Source organism: Nicotiana tomentosiformis, chromosome 2 (assembly GCF_000390325.3).
Source record: "Nicotiana tomentosiformis chromosome 2, ASM39032v3, whole genome shotgun sequence".
Classification (NCBI taxonomy): domain Eukaryota; kingdom Viridiplantae; phylum Streptophyta; class Magnoliopsida; order Solanales; family Solanaceae; genus Nicotiana; species Nicotiana tomentosiformis.
The window spans coordinates 3,003,911-3,021,830 of NC_090813.1; the positions used below are offsets into that span (position 1 = coordinate 3,003,911).

At 36.8% G+C, this 17,920-nt stretch overlaps 1 protein-coding gene across 1 annotated transcript; it reads right to left on the bottom strand.

Moving 5' to 3' along the window:
* Positions 1-1,021: 1,021 nt before the first annotated feature.
* LOC104091513 (uncharacterized) lies at positions 1,022-5,677 on the bottom strand. The gene is made up of 3 exons (XM_070194914.1): positions 4,136-5,677; positions 3,037-3,476; positions 1,022-2,823 (listed from the first exon to the last, which is right to left on the bottom strand). Exons 1-3 carry the CDS (start codon positions 5,603-5,605, stop codon positions 1,338-1,340), a joined length of 3,396 nt encoding a protein of 1,131 aa, XP_070051015.1. The 5' UTR covers positions 5,606-5,677; the 3' UTR covers positions 1,022-1,337.
* Positions 5,678-17,920: the final 12,243 nt, after the last annotated feature.

Here is a 17,920-nt window from a genome sequence, read left to right on the forward strand (position 1 = left end):
AAATATTGTTCCTATTCATGTTTATATTTATAAATACAGCTCTTTACGGTTGTGCGAGAAAAACCTTTATAAGCAGGGTTATCACTAGTTGGGTTAACATCAGGAGCAGGACTGGTGGGTATATCATCATCCGGTTGAGTTTCATCAAAATCTATTTCCTCGTCATCATTTTCATCAATAGTTGGATTAGAATAAAGAGCATTCATTAATTCATGGTCTAATTGTTCACCAGCTCTAATATTATGGCAAAATTGACTCTCAGTAAATTGTAATAAATTATTATCGCTATCAAGAATAGCAGGTGTAGGACGGATATAGGGTTTGGTTCGGGGCAGTGGAGGAGGAACAAATTGAGCACTAGATTCACCACTCTTGAATTTTCCTTTATTTTTACCAAAAAGTTTTTTTAAGGAAGTCATCTTAATTAATAAAGTAATAGAAAATAAATAAAACAAACAAAACTATAATAAAATTTTGACAGCTCAACGGCTATAATAACAAAGCTATTTTTGACAGCCCAACGACTACTTTATAAATTTTAATTTTTTTTTAAAAAAAAAAAGGTTGACCGTTTGGCCCGCGAGTGGTCCCGTTCCTGACGGGCCCAAAGCTAGGACCGGTCCTGGCCGGCCAAACGGGCCAGCCCACTTGCCAGCCTTATTTCCATATGACTTAATCGTTTGAGATAATATTTGCAAGAGGAATAGAATAAACTTAGGTAAACTTTTGTTTCTTTGGTAAAACCAAGCAACCAATCTACCACTAGTTTTGAACAGGTCCAATAATCAACCACGCACTGGTTCGTCAAAGGAGGATCAGATGATATTATTAGAACATCAAGATCAATTTTTGTTTTTTCGGGTGCATGTTCTGTTCCATTGACGTAAAATAATTGAATTGGCAAGTATAAAAACAGTTTTAAAACCCAATTATCATTTCTTCAAAAGATACTTTTTCTTTTGATTTGGAGAATTAATTCTATCAAATATGAAACTTTCTGTACTATTATTGCAAGAGAAAAGAAGTTGCAACATTCCAGCTCTCATCAGAAACATTATACAAGCCGTTTACAAACTTTTCAGTCTTAACAGGAAGTTTCTTGCGAAGAAGCATTTACAACAGACCTATTATTGGGTAAATATCACAAGCCCACAGGTGAACTATGGAAAAAAAAGAATGTGACTGTCAATGAAATAAGGAGAGTGAAAAGGATGAAAACAAATTGAAGGGTAGCCCGATGCACTAAGATCCCGCTATGCGCGGGGTCCGGGAAAGAGCCGGACCACAAGGGTCAATTTTACACAGCATTACCCTGCATTTGATAAAAACAAACTGTTTTAGCAAAATAAAGCTTCCAAATAGTCATCAACATAAGCAAGGCATGGCCAGTGATCCGTTCTAATTCGGACTAATGTAGAAGTATCAGAAACCTCCATCTGAAAAAGGAGATGAAATCTTGGTGGAAGGAATATTAAGATCTGAATTGATCCAAGGTTTTTCTTACTAATTTGGACATAACCCCCTCCCTCATCTTCATCATCCTTGTACTTGAGGTAAAGGGGCCCCCCAACTATACTAGATTCTGAGATGGTATCATCAGTGGAAGAGGTACCCAAAGTCACCTCATTCCATTCAACATCCCTTATAACTCCTCTCTCCTTCACGAGGCTGGTTAGAGGATCACCGGTTACACATACAACAAAAGGTGCCAAGGATCGCTCTACGGCTTGGATCAAAGATGCCACAGGAACCTCCAGTAGCTTCACGGAGCGAGTACCACTGATTGCTGCAACCCCTTTACCTCCTTTAAGTACAAATGTCTCCCGCCCAGTGCTGGTTGATGCACCACATGCTTCCCACAAGGCACTAAACAGATCCACATAATATCGACATACTGCATCTTCAGGCGTGTCTTCTGGAACAATAGCTTTGAGAAACATATCTTCAATTCCTACTGTAATGTTATGCAGCTGTCCTCTAATGATCTGACCATTGTCCGCATTTGTTTCAATGAAAACATCAACAAGACCAGGTACTGGATCCTGTGGTTCCAATTCAATCAGAACAGGAGCTTTGAAGCTTTTGTCATCTCCAGAAGTTTCAGATACATTCTCCACAGGGATAATATCAAGGGAATTTGTCTGGTTAAACGAATAGAAACTTTTGGGGGGTTGACCTAGAAGAAAAGGAATGTGGCATGATGGAATAGAGCCGTATGGCGCAGCAGAAGAGAACTTGAGCGCAGTTGCATATAAGGCAGGAAGGGTGTCAACTCCATTAGCTAGCATATTGATTCCCCAAATGCGACTGAAAGGCTCTGACTCAAACCTTAGAGCACAAGGTATTTTAATCTTGAAACCTGGCATGTGTCTTAAGTCGGGAATAAATGAAAAATGCTTCCTCAAGATTTCAACAATCTGCGAAATCTTTGAATCCATAACACGTAATGGCTCCGGAGGCTGACTGTGCCTATTGGCTTCAGAGATCACCGTAATATCAGTAATTTTGTCAAGCTCACTTTGCTCACTTGGGGACACATTGTCCTTGATGGGTTCTATATAACTAGGTTTCTTGGCATCAAGTCCCAGAGTTGACAGGGACAAAGACCAAGATTGTTTAACCAACAATGGCACCACGCGCTCAAGATGCATGCAGGATGAAATACTCCTGGATTTCTTAGGGTCGTGAGAAATTCTAGGAGACTGAACACTGAAGAAAGAGCTGGAATGAGTAGATGGAGAAATTCCAGGAAGCTGGTCCCCACTGTTTAGAATGTCTCTTAGCTTTTTCCCAGGAACACAAATCAGCATCCGCAGGTAAATTCTGCAAAATACCACCAAATGTTAAAAAGCAATAGCATCCTGCAAAGTTAAAATGAATGCTTTTCTCCATGTTCATCCTGCAAATTTAATGATGAATATACTTCCCAATGTTATTTACATCTGTCATTCGCGGTGAACATGTGATGATATAAACAATGTGTACAGACAAACAGAATGAGGTAGGAAACAGGATGAGATTTTCTCATAGAATTACCTGGCATTGTCACGAATCTCCAGATCTGGGAAATAAAGACAAGTGAATGATAAAAGACGAGATAACCCAACAAATAATTTGGAACTATGTTGATGCAGGATCATAGTTCGACAAATTCCAAGAACTTTACTCCCGTGACCCCAAGACCTTAATCCTGTATCTGGACCATGTTTTTCGACAAGAAATGCCATGAACTTGGTAAGGATCTCCATTAACCCAATAGAAGAAACTTTATCACTCTCAGCAATCCTTTCCAATATAGAGAAGTAAGATACCAATTTGTAATCTATCTTGAGTTTTGGAAGCAAGTGGTCATCAAATGTCTTAAGTAGGCGTTCCCCCAACCACCGGTGCTTGTGACATGTCAATAAGCGGTCAGTAAAACCAACAATGACAGGAACTAATCCTCTATATTCAGATAAAGAGTCTATAAGTGTTCTCTGCAAACAAAAGTCAAACTTCCAAATCATTTGGGCACAAAATAAATAAGCTTCGTTTGCAAAATCAAAGTAGAGTATCAGTACTATAGCTAAGTCAGGAGGAGATGCATCATTATTTTTTGGTGATAAGATAAAGTAAAATGTCAGGAGGAGACGCATCTCATTCATTTCTAAACTCCTCAAGACGAACTCTAATCACACCACTAAGTTTTCCTAACATCCAGATTTCGATGAGGAGATGGAAAGACTTTAAAGTTACACACGTGGCAGGGCACCTATAGAAGGAAGAACAAGTACACCTAAGAAACCAATCCAGTTTTACGCAGCAAAAGTGACAAAATGAATGATATATATTGTTAGAGTGTTAGGCTCTATGCAGATTCTTCACAAAAGTTCTTATCTTTTGTGTTGGAGCACTTCTTCTCGACCTTTAATTATCCTACAGATTTCTTTCATCAGTAACATATTCTCCTACATCTTTCAAATTCTACAAGATAAAAGTAAAAAGGGAAAAGAAGAAAACTCTCAACTGTTTGCACTACAGAAGCACGGCGACAAAGAATGTATAAATATTTTCCTATTTATGAAACACCAATTGCGTTGAAGCAATGTCACAGAACTAAAGTAAATACAGAACAACAGAATCTAAGTATTTGTACCTGCACAGTGTGGAGGATCGTTGGCTCCACTAGGATTTTATTGGAGATAGAATCATTGTCTGAATGAGACTGCCCAATCAAAAACTTATAGATAGCACGAATTGCCACAGAAGTCTCCATACTCCAAGGAGGCAACCATTTAAAAGCTGATACACAAACAAGGCCGTCTTCAAGTAACTTCTCCTTAGTCATTTCCGAACTTCCCTTTGCACTCACTACTCCTTTTTCATTATCCATCAAAGCAGAACAATAGGCAAGCAAGTCAAGCTTCAATGATTTCAAAGCAAGCGGATCAAACACTGACGGATAAAAGCTCAAGCTCATATCAACGACATTCTTCCTTTTCTCCACATTCCTCTTCAATACCAACCGTATCAATCCAACTAACCAATACAGCACCAGCAACCGGAAAGACAAATGATGCTGAGATTCTTTCGATAACAACAAGAGTCGACTCGCGATTTCCAACTCTTGCCCTTCGAACGAGTCCATAAAGCTTAAATACATGACCAAATAAGCATGCCATAACAAAGGATCGTACGTATAAAGCAACCCTGAAAACTGAACCTTCAACAAAGACCCCTGCAAATCTAAAGCTGCAGCAACTGGCAATGTCTTGTCCATAAACTCCAAGAGACCCCATGGAGTCAAATTTTGCGGCCATTCAAACAAAAATGAGATCACTCTCCTTAACTCCCTATTACTCAAATCTGATAACTCCCCCCCTACAAAAACCTCATCTTTACAATTTTCATCTACTAAAAACCTCGGTACAGTAAACGGAACCAACGTACTCGAAGAATTACTAAACGATACATGAGGTTTTAATTTCACGATGTTATAAACAACAGTAACTAACAATAATACATAGCTTTGGCCAGCATGAGTACGTTCACTTTGGCACAAACTCCATAGATGTGATCCAATTTCACAAAGTAAACAAGGAAAAGCAATTTCTAACTCGCGTAAGCATTCACAGGCGATCGACCGGGTTTGTCGGTCAACGCTATGATTCGGCCGGTTGATAATAGTCAACAGAAGCTCAATTAAGCTTTCAAACGGAGTAATAAAACTCGAATTAACAGAATTTAACGGGAAACTAACGGAATTGATGAAAATCGAAGTGGACGAGATGAGGAACTGTTCTTTGAGCGCGAATGAAGTTGAAACGCCGTCGTTTGGCGATTGGATGACTGATCTTAGAGTTTCGAGGAGACGGTTAGGGAAAGTGGATGAAACGACGTCGTTTTGGTTGTTGTATTGTTGTTCTTCGAGGAAGATGAGGAGTTGGAGTTTGAGATTGTGAGGGAGGTCTTTGCGGAGGAGTGATGAAAGTGTGAGGTTAAAGAGAGGAATGGCGGCGTAGTTGGTGGAAGTCCACCGGAGTAGCCGTGCTACGCCGCCGTGGTTGTAGTCGTCGATTAGATTTTCCCATTCTGAAGGCGATAAGGGTTTGAGTTCCGATGACATTTGACTCGGTCCGAGTTCCGAGTCTGGAAAACTCGTCGCTGATTAATGTCTCAAGTTCTTGTCATTTTTTTGAGCTAGAAGACAAGGTCCAAGTTCGGTATAGCCGGTCATATTAATTAATCATAGATATCGATTATACATTGATTATATATAATTATACACTTTTAATACATAAATTATGCATATAATAACATTCGCTGGCTATTTTTAGTTTAAGTTCTAGGGCGGCTATCTCGGTTCCGCAGAAGCGAGTCCGCAGAGCGGAAGAAGCCGCAGATGCGGGTGAGTGGTCGCTTCTGCGACGCCACAGAAGCAGTTAAGTTTCCGCAAAAGCGGAAGTGCTGGACAGAACACTTAAATATAAGGGTTCGCGATTTTGCTTCATTTTAAACAATTTGAGCTCGGGTTTTGGCAATTCTTGAGAGGATTTTCGAAGGGGATTCTTGAGGTAAGTCCCTTGTGCTCATTTTCAATCAATAATCTTGCTTCCCTATTGATTTTTCCACCTAGTTGGTATGTAAATAAGGTGTAAATTGAGAGTTTGAGACTAAGGGTTTAGAGAGTTTGATTTGGAGATTTGGGTGACGATTTAGTGTCGGATTTTGATAAATTTTGTATGGTTGGACTCGTGGTTAAACGGGCTTTCAGATTTTGTGACTTTTATCAAATTTCGAGATGTGAGCCCGAGGTCCGGGTTTTGAGTCGATTTTTTACTTTTGATTAATAACTTAACATTTTCTCATGGAGTTGATTCCTTTAACCTGTATTAATTATATCTAATTGTTTATGGCTAAAATCGAGGCATTCAGAGGCTGTTTCGCGAGGCAGGGGTGTGTTGGAGTAAAGAGTTGCTCGGATTGAGGTAAGTAACAGTTCTAAATTTGGTTATGATGGAATGAAACCCCGTATTATGTATCATGTGTTTGGTTTTGAGGTGACGCGCATGCAAGGTGACGGGCGTGTGGGCGCGCACTGTAGGAATTATGGCTCGGCCAATTCCACGGAATTGTGTAGTTGAATAATCTGCTGTTATCCGTACATTTTCCACGTATTAGAGAAACTGAACTGTAATTCATGTTAGAAATCATGTTTAGACCATGTGTTGACATTGTAGGGACCCACAGAGGTCGTTTACATGTTGAATTATCTAATTTGCTATTTTGTACTCAGTCACAGTTTTACTTACATATTACATCTCAGTCTCTATTGTTCATTATTGATACATTATGCCATTGTTGTTTGGGCTGATTATCATGATTTTTGAGAGCCTGAGAGATTGAGAGGTTGATGACTGACTGAGGCCGAGGGCCTGATTGTAAGGATATTTATGGGATCGGGCTGCACGTCGCAGCATGTTTCATTGTTTATATGCTATGATTGGCTTGTTATAGCGTTTGGGCTGAAGGAGCTCCTCCAGAGTTTGTACACACCCCTAGTGAGCGCAGTAACCTACTGAGTACTAGTTTCGAGTGGTGAACGACTGAGATGATGGAGTGATTGTGAGGAATGAGTAATTGTGAGGTTGGAGTGAATGAGAGGACTGAGTGATTGTTGCTCTGTGAGGATATATTTGACTTCATTATTATTGCACTTCAGCTATCATATATCAGTGTCTTGAAATTTCTGAGAGATATTATCTTCTATTTCAAATGAACTTGACATGAAATAACTGTTTTGGACTTATTTGTCGAACTTGAAAGCATGCCTACCTTCCTATGTGGAGATTACTGTAATTGAACTTTAACTGTGAAGCTCGTCACTACTTTCAGTTCTTTATTTAGTCTTATTACTTATTGAGTTGGTTGTACTCACGCTACACCCTGCACTTCGTGTGCAGATCCAGGTATTTTCGGACAACAGTGGGTATTAATTTCATCGCATACTTGATCTTTTTTTTGGAGATTCCAAGGTAGTTGCCCGACGTTTCGCAGACCTTGTCTCTCCTTCCCTATCTTTCTGCTTATTGTATTTAGTTTCAGACTATTATAGACAGTATTTTCCAGACTAGTGATGTATAGATGCTCATGTACTCTGTGAGCCCTCGATTTTTGGAAACTTCCGCGTTGAGTTTTGGGTTTCTATCTCTGTTTATGACAACTTTTATTATTTAAACTGCTTTAATTCATTTTCTGTTAAAAGTGTTGTAATTATTTCGTAATGTCGGCTTGCCTAGTACCACGTTAGATGCCATCATGACAGGTTAGGATTTTGGGTCATAACACATTATTGCTTTAAAGTTATGTAGCGTCTCTAATTGGAAATGTTTATTAACTTTGATAACATTACTTTAATATGCTACGTTACATTCTTGAAAATCAGATGTCCAATTTGGACTATATATAAGTATATGTTTGTGTTCATTTTAAAAAGTGAACAAAGTAATAACTTTCTACTGAGTTGTCTTTGTTAATCTTTGTTGTTTCTGCTCTTAGTTTATATTAGAAGAGCTTGTTAAATTCGGAGGATACGCCTAATTTATCACGATGTAGGCGAAATATTCTTAAGGACAGTGTCATTGACACGCCTCAAACTAAACCTTTTATTCTCCATAATCATCCAATAATTTTTCCAACAAACTCCTCGTCGGATTTTTTCTAACTCGAATAAACCGTACAGTTTTCTATCTAAAACGACGACAAATCACATTTGAAACTCTTTGTCAAATAATATTTTCTAGTTTGAATCGGGAGAACCAAAAAGGGACTGAAATTTCCAGCAAGGTTTTTAGTCAAGGCCTCCATGCAAGTTTTCTTTTTTGCTTGTTTCCGAACAACTATTCAATTTTTCTATACTCAGGCTATAAGTTTCTTTATCATCAAAGAGGATTTTCTAAACCATGCATGTGATGGAAGAACTTCAATTTTGCAATATCTCTCGCACCTTTTTATAGATTTTTCATTTGCAAATTTATTTCATGTACTTTTGAAAAGATTTTCTGGAGGTGATGGAGATAAGAACAAAATATTAATATAAGAGTCTGTTTGGATTAATTGATTGTAAATAACTGATAAGCTTGAAGTACTGGAAAAAAAATTTAAGTGTTGAAACTGATTTTTAAAATAAGTATTTACGTGTTTAGATAAAAGTGTTGAAACTGATAATAAGCAGTTAATGTGTTTGATAAAAAAATTGCTTATAAGCTATTCTTTTGTTAAAATGACTAAAATACCCTTGAAATTTTTTCAAAAGATTATAATTTAAAAAACAAATTGTAAAAAAAAATATTGACAACGAATATGGAATGAAGAGGAAGTCAAGAAATATATTTGGGAAAAGTATTTTGTGAATTAGAAAATATTATTAAAGATAAACTAGTAAAAGTGTTGGTCAAACTAAAACTGCTTATAAGCTGAAAAACCATAAGTTGTGGGTGACCAACATATGACTTATGGCTGATTTTAGCTTATAAACACTTGACTTATAAGCATTTTGGGTATTTACCAAATGCGTAGATAAGCCAAAATATGCTTATAAGCTAGTATGACCAGCTAAAAATGAAACAAAGGGGAAAGAGATAGCTCGCGGGGGTGGGTGGCCAAGGCAACGCCATGTAGGGGTATTCGTCGGTCGGTACAGTACGGTATTTGGATATTTCAGTTCAGCATTTTCGGTATTCGGTTTCTTAAAATGCTATACCAATACTATACCTAATTAAATTCGATATGATTCGATTTTTCTCCTTTCAGTTTCAGTTTATTCGGTTCAATAACTTACGTTTTATTCGATTTGAATACTAACTGTCACACCTCCTTTTTCCTCAGGGATATGGGATAGGGGAGTTTTTCCAATCTAAGTGACATTGTTCGAAATGAGATTATTTTATTTAATTCAGAGTCGCCACTTGGAATAATTGTTATGGTGTCCCAAGTAACCTGTTTATTTTAAAATCTCAAATCGAGGAGATTGACTCTTATTTATGGTCTGCGAACACAGAAGATCGAGTAAGGAATTCTGTTAACCCGGGAGAAGGTGTGAGGCACTTCCGAGTTTTGTGGTTTTAGCACGGTCGCTTAACAATTAATACTTGACCTAATTATCTGACTTATTACATGTTTTAAACCTATTGTGCACTTTACCTTTTGATCACTTTTAGTTACTTGCTTAACTGCTTTTAGTATTTATGGAGTTATTTCTTGAACAAGTTACGATGTCGTACACTTGTCGTTTGGTACACATTGCAAACCGCGCCACGTGAAACGCAACCGCGATTTATAACATATTTATTATTATTATTATTATTATTGTTTGAAGTTATGGTCAAGTCGCGTGAAACGCGCACTCGAATTGGAGTTTACGTATCGTAACTATACAATGGGAACCGTACTCATAGTCGCGATAATTTATTAATCGCGCCTAAAACAAGCTACGATATTTATGAATTATTGGTCTTAAACTAATTTGAGATTTGTAAAGCCATAAGAGTATGTCGTTGTAGAAAAGCATGAAATAGATTAAATTAATTATTCAAGAACTACAAAAGGGGGCCACTGTATGAGATTAATGGGCCTAGCAGATTTCAAGTTTTGGTCCAAAGATAAAATAACTTTTTTCATTAGCTTATAGTAACCTCACAAACCCACTTCCTTCAACAACCCATTTGTCTAGGCCCAAACATTGGATCTTCACCAATGACATAATTCTAGTTAAACTTGTTTAACAACTTAACTCTATACTTTAGACAATTGACAGCTTAATTTAAAACAAAGATGGAACTACTAAAGTACATTTATTAACACATGAAGTACTAAATAACCAAACAGAAACATAATCATGCTTGAGCTTCCATTTCAATAAGAATTTTTTTTTTTATGAACAATCACAACTCACTTATCAATTAGCAAATTTTATTAAACCATTCATGGATGAACCCTTTTTTAAGAGAACATGCTAATGAACTAAGATAAATATACAAAGAGGAAGCTCAAAAATTGGCAGCATGTTTAACAGAGAATAATTTCATTCATTCAAGATATAAATGAACATCAAAGAACACCAAAAGAAAAGGAAATAAATCATATCATTAATTAAAACAAGATAAGAAGTGGACCTCAAAAGTTGAATCTGAAACTTTATAGTTTTACAGCTTTGAATCTTAAACTCATTCACACCGCACGCAAGACCTCAAACGGAGCATCGAAACTCGCTAGCGACCTCAACTAAAAGCCTCACTGTTTCGATTGGGTTTGGATGGTAGTTTATGGTATTAAAAGGATTGTTCTATGGAGGTTTAAGGATTGTTTTGGGGTGGTGAAACTACTTAATTTTTCGAAAGAAAGACGAAGAAAGAATGACATGAATAGAAATTCCCCTAGCGTAGAAGAAGCAAAAACATTTATCTCAAATACCTCTCCTCTTTTTTTTCTCCTTCTCCTTCTCCTTTCTTTTTTTCTTTCTCTCCTATTTATAGAAAAAAAATCTGAATTTTTAAGATTGTTTTTTTATTATTTTTTAATTAAAAAAATTCCCACTTCCCATCTTATTTTTTTAAAAAAATAATTCCTCACTTTCCTTTAATTTTATTTTTTAATTTTCCATTTTTTACTTTTATTATATTTAAATTCTCACTTTTTACTTTCTTTTTTTTATTTTCCACTTATTTTACTTTTCTTTTTTTTTAATTTTCACTTACTTTTACTTCTTTTTTTAATTTTCAGCTAGCTTTACTTTTATTTTTTAATTCCAAATTTCTTTTACTTTTCATTTTTTTTAAATTTTCACATTCTTTAACTTTTATTTTTTAATTTTCCACTTTCTTTTACTTTTTATTAAATAATTTTTACCTACTTTTACTTTTACTTTTTAATTCCATACTTCTACTTTTACTATTTTTTTATTCAAATCCGAAAATTAAAAATAATAATTTTTTTCGGGTTTTTAATCTATTTTATTTTAAATTAAAGATAAAGAATAAAAATAATATTAATAGTGATAATTGACCTTTTAAATTATTTTTAATTTTTTCTCTATATATAAAAAAATGTCACAAAGTTAAAATAAATAAATAAATATATATATATATATATATATATATATATATATATATATATATATATATATATATATATATATATATATATATATATATATATATATATATATATATTAAATGTTTAAAAATATTTACATAGTAGAAGGTGATAAAAATTCAAATATAGTAAAAAATTAGGTGCTCATAGCTGCCCCTCTTTGCTTGGAAACATGAAGAGTTTTCAAGCAAATATTAGGTGAGCCATGTGACTAATATTTTACCAAACCATTATTCAAAAGGAAAAGAAATAAAAGATAGGGTGCAACCGAGTCCTGGTCTTGGACAACCTACATATCTCGGGTTATAGGGGAATCAGGTCGCGTGTAGTTCAAGGAGAATGGTAGACTGATGAGTTGAGGAGTCGAGTGAGATTTCGTCGAGGCTCCGGACCGCGATCCTGCTATTATATCAAAATAAAAAAGAAACTAAACAAGCCTATCAGTTATGAGTTACAAGATTTCTATATATGAGTCTTCTGAAACTTGATCTTGAGTCTTGGCTGGTTCTTCATGCAGACTCTGATCTAAACCTTGATACTCGTTAGCTGTAGGTTCTAGTTCATTGTTCTATAACTTCTTCTAATCAAAACGGGACTCCAATGCTCGTGGCTTCAATCATGTCATGAGCATTCCACATCTTTTCAACTCTTTTTGCATTTTGGATTCACTTATTTTTTCTTTTCTTTTATTCTGAATTGAGACTTCTTCTTTTGGTCATCTTGAACCTTGTGCCTCGAGGTAAAATTTACTCAGACACCAAAATAAATAAACGAACAAAATTTTTCTATCCTAGTTTGCACTAGAAAAATTTTGTGAGTAATTATAACAAAATTCTAAACTACTTCTTTATTGAAAGCAATAAAACGTTGGGAGTGGTATACCCCGAAAAACTTTTTTTTTTGGGGATGGTGTTCCTTTTTTGTCAAAAGGATGTCTCAACTAAGGATTGATGCACCTTATGTTGGGAAAATATGGCCATGGAATGGGATACCCTATATTGACAAAGATATCAGGGAGTGGTATACCTTACATTTAAGATCAAATCAATTATGGAATGGATACCCTATGTTGGAAAGGAGACTAGGCAGTGGAGAACCTATATCTAAAATAAAATTAACTAGGGAGTGTAGACCCTATGTTGGAAAATAGACTAGAGAGTGGAGACCCTATGTCTAAAATAAAATCAACTAGGTAGTGGAGACCCTATGTCAGAAAAGAGACTAGGGAGTGGAGACCCTATGTCTAAAATAAAATCAACTAGGTAGTGGAGATCCTATGTTTAAAAAGAGACTATGGAGTGGATACCCTATGTCTAAAATAAAATCAACTAGGGAGTGGAGACCCTATGTTGGAAAGGGCGATTAGGGAGGGGAGACCCTATATCTAAAAATAAAATCAACTAAGGATTGAAGACCTTATGTTGAAAAAAAGACTAGGAAGTGGAGACCATATGTCTAAAATAAACTCAACTAGGGATTGGAGATCCTATGTTGGAAAAGAAACTAGGGAGTGGAGACCCTATGTCTAAAATAAAATCAACTAGAGAGTGTAGACCCTATGTTGGAATGGATACTAGGGAGTGGAGACCCTATGTCTAAAATAAAATCAACTAGGGAGTGAAGACCCTATGTTTGAAAAAATACTAGAAAGTGGAGACCCTATGTCTAAAAATAAAATCAACTAAGAATTAAAGACGCTATGTTGGAAAAGAGATTAGGGAGTGGAGACCCTATGTCTAAAATAACATCAACTAGGGAGTGAAGCCCCTATGTTAGAAAGGAGACTAGGGAGTGGAGAATCTATGTCTAAAATAAAATCAACTAGGGAGTGTAGACCCTATGTTGGAAAAGAGACTAGAGAGTGGAGATCCTATGTCTAAAATAAAATCAACTAGGTAGTAGAGACCTTAAGTCAAAAATAGAATCAACTTGGTAGTGGAGACCCTATGCTGGAAATGAGACTAGGGAGTGGAGACCCTATGTTAGAAAGGGCGATTAGGTAATGGATACCATATGTCTAAAATAAAATCAACTAGGGATTGTATAACATATGTTGGAAAAGAGACAAGGGAGTGGAGACCCTATGTCCAAAATAAAATCAACTAGGGAGCGGAGACCCTATGTTGGAAAAGATACTAGGGAGTGAAGACCCTATGTCTAAAATAAAATCAACTAGGGAGTGAAGACCCTATGTTGGAAAGGAGACTAGAGAGTGGAGACCATATGTCTAAAAATAAAATCAACTAGGGAGTGAAGACCCTATATTGGAAAATGCGACTAGGGAGTGGAGACCCTATGTCTAAAATAAAATCAACCAGGGAATAGAGAACCTATATTGGAAAAGGAGACTAGGGAGTGGAGACCCTATGTCTAAAATAAAATCAACTAGGGAGTGTACACCTTATGTTGGAAAGGAAACTAGGGAGTGGAGACCCTGTGTCTAAAATAAAATTAACTAGGGAGTGAAGACCCTGTGTTTGAAATGAGACTAGGGAGTGAAGACTCTATGTCTAAAAATAAAATCAACTACGGAGTGAAGACCCTATGTTGGAAAAGAGACTAGAGAATGGAGACCCTATGTCTAAAATAACATCAATTAGGGAGTGGAGAAGGAGTGGAGACTCTATGTCTAAAATAATATCAACTAGGGAGTGAAGACCCTATGTTGAAAATGAGACTAGGGAGTGGATACCCTATGTCTAACATAACATCAACTAGGGAGTGAAGACCCTATGTTGGAAAGGAGACTAGGGAGTGGAGACCCTATGTCTAAAATAACATCAACTAGTGAGTTGAGACCCTATGTTGGAAATGAGACTAGGGATTGGAGACCCTATGTCTAAAATAAAATCAACTAAGGAGTGGAGATCCTAAGTTGGAAAAGAGACTAGGGAGTGGAGACCCTATGTCTAAAATAAAATCAACTAGGGAGTGGAGATTTATGTTGGAAAAGAGACTAGGGAGTGGAAACCCTATGTCTAAAATAACATAAATTAGGGCGTGAATACCCAATGTTGGAAAAGAGACTAGGGAGTGAAGACCATATTTCTAAAAATAAAATCAACTAGGGAGTTGACATCCTATGTTGGAAAACAGACTAGGGAGTAGAGACACTATATCTAAAAACATTAATTAGGGAGTGGAGATCCTATGTTAGAAAAGCAGACTAGGGAGTGGAGACCCTATGTCTAAAAGCATCAACTAGGGAGTGGTTACCCTATGTTGGAAAAACAGACTAGGTAGTGGAGACCCTATGTCTAAAAATATCAACTAGGGAGTAGAGACTCTATGTTGGAAAAGCAGACTAGGGAGTGAAGACCCTATGTGTAAAAACGTTAACTAGGGAATGGAGACCCTATATTGGAAAGTAGACTAAGGAGTTTATAACCTATGTCTAAAATGACATCAACTGGGGAGTGAAGACCCTATGTTGGAAAATAGACTAGGGAGTGGAGACCATATGTCTAAAACTAAAATCAACTAGGGAATGGATACCCTATGTTGGAAAGGAGACTAGGGAGTGGAGTTCCTATGTCTGAAATAAAATCAACTAGGGAATGTAGACCCTATGTTAGAAAAGAGACTAGAGAGTGGAGACTCTATGTCTAAAATAAAATCAACTAGGTAGTGGAGACCCTATGTTGGAAAAGATACTATGGAGTGGATACCCTATGTCTAAAATAAAATCAACTAGGGAGTGGAGACCCTATGTTGGAAAGGGCGATTAGAGAGTGGAGACCCTATGTTTAAAATAAAATCAACTAGGGAATGTAGACCCTATGTTGGAAAAGAGACAAGGGAGTGTAAACCCTATGTCCAAAATAAAATCAACTAGGGAGTGGAGACCCTATGTTGGAAAATCAACTAGGGAGTGAAGACCCTATGTCTAAAATAAAATCAACTAGGGAGTGAAGACCTATGTCTAAAATAAAATCAACTAGGGAGTGAAGACCCTATGTTAGAAAGGAGACTAGGGAGTGGATACCCTATGTCTAAAATAAAATCAACTAGGGAGTGGAGATCTATGTTGGAAAAGAGACTAGAGAATGGAGACCCTATGTCTAATATAACATAAATTAGGGAGTGAACACCCTATGCTGGAAAAGACGACTAGGGAGTAAAAACCCTATGTTTAAAATAAAATCAACTAGGGGAGTAGAGACCCTATGTTGGAAAAAGGCGACAAGGAGTGGAGACCATATGTCTAAAATAAAACCAACTAGGGAGTGAAGACCCCATGTTGGAAAGGAGACTAGAGAGTGGAGACCATATGTCTAAAAATGAAATCAACTAGGGAGTGAAGACCCTATGTTGGAAAAAGCGACTAGGGAGTGGAGACCCTATGTTTAAAATAAAATCAACTAGGGAGTAGAGACCCTATGTTGGAAAAGGCAACAAGGGAGTGGAGACCATATGTCTAAAAAAATCAACTAGGGAGTGTAGACCCTATATTGGAAAGGAGACTAGGGAGTGGAGACCCTATGTCTAAAATAAAATCAACTAAGGAGTGAAGACCCTATGTTTGAAAGGAATTATAGGGAGTGGAGACCCTATATCTAAAAATAAAATCAACTAAGGATTGAAGACCCTATGTTGGAAAAGAGACTAGGGAGTGGAGACCCTATGTCTAAAATTAAATCAACTAGGGAGTGGAGATCCTATGTTGGAAAAGAAATTAGGGAGTGGAGACCCTATGTCTACAATAAAATCAACTCGGGAGTGTAGATCTATGTTGGAAAAGAGACTAGGGAGTGGAGACCCTATGTTTAAAATAACATCAACTAGGGAGTGAAGACCCAATATTGGAAAGGAGACTAGGAAGCAGAGACCCTATGTCTAAAAATAAAATCAACTAGGGAATGGATACCCTATGTTGGAAAAATAGACTAGGGAGTGGAGACCCTATGTCTAAAAATATCAACTAGGGAGTGGAGACCCTATGTTGGAAAAGCAGACTAGGGAGTGGAGACCCTATGTCTAAAAATATCAACTAGGGAGTGGAGATCCTATGTTGGAAAAACATACTAGGTAGTGGAGACCTTATGTCTAAAAACATCAACTAGGGTGTGAAGACCCTATGTTGGAAAAGCAGACTTAGGAGTGGAGACCATATGTCTAAAAACGTCAACTAAGGAGTGGAGACCCTATATTGGAAAGGAGACTAGGGGGTTTATAACCTATGTCTAAAATGACATCAACTAGGGAGTGAAGACACTATGTTAGAAAAGAGACTAGGAAGTGGAGACCCTATGTCTAAAAATAAAATCAACTAGGGAGTGGAGACCCTATGTTGGAAAATCAGAGTAGGGAATGGGTACCCTATATCTAAAAACATCAACTAGGGAGTGGAGACCCTATACTGGAAAAGCAGACTAGGGAGTGGAGACCCTATGTCTAAAATCATCAACTAAGGAGTGGAGACCCTATGTTGGAAAAGAAGACTAGGGAGTGGAGACCCTATGTCTAAAAATATCAACTAGGGAGTGGAGACCCTATATTGGAAAAACAAATTAGGGAGTGGATACCCTATGTCTAAAAACATCAACTAGGGAGTGGAGACCCTATGGCCAAAAAATATCAACTAGGGAGTGGAGACCCTATGTCTAAAAATATCAACTAGGGAGTGAAGACCCTATGCTGGAAAAATAACTAGGGAATGGAGACCTTATGTCTAAAATAATCATCAACTAGGGAGTGGAGACCCTATGTTGGAAAAGCATACTAGGGAGTGAAGACCCTATGTCTAAAAATATCAACTAGGGAATGAAGACCCTATGGTGGAAAAGCGACTAGGGACTGGAGACCCTATGTCTAAAATAATCATCAACTAGGGAGTGGAGACTTTATGTTGAAAAATGCAGTTAGGGATTGGTGTACCCTATACTACTATAATTTTGAACTATTTTTTTCTTTTTCTTTTTTAAAATTATTCTTTTAGAGAATGAGTAAATACGGGAAAGAATTTTAGAGGAAATTTCCCTTTTTGGAGTTGTTACTGCAAAGTTGTTTCTAACCCTTGGGCTGTTTCTTTTTAGTTGCACCTGCTTCTTGCAAGGTTGCTTTTGGATTGCACTTGTTTCCTATTTTTTTTTTCTTTTTTTCGAACAAAGAACAATTTGTTAGTTTGAAATGGTGGCTGGTTTTGTGGCCTTGAATGTTTCGGTCACTTGATATCGGCCCTTTCAACTGCAATTGGTTATTTCCTGAATAGCGATAGCATTTCTGATCCTGGAGAACCTCTGTCTTTTCCAGACTTTGCCATGACGGTTAGTCACGTGAGACTTAACCT

What these genes read in the sequence shown, in the direction of transcription:
- LOC104091513 (XM_070194914.1), bottom strand. Translation starts at nt 5,605, where the DNA reads ATGTCATCGGAACTCAAACCCTTATCGCCTTCAGAATGGGAAAATCTA. An exon ending in CGATCCTCCACACTGTGCAG is followed by an intron (nt 3,477 to 4,135) that starts GTACAAATACTT and finishes TTTTGTTTGCAG; the next exon opens with AGAACACTTATAGACTCTTT. An exon ending in GAGATTCGTGACAATGCCAG is followed by an intron (nt 2,824 to 3,036) that starts GTAATTCTATGA and finishes GGTATTTTGCAG; the next exon opens with AATTTACCTGCGGATGCTGA.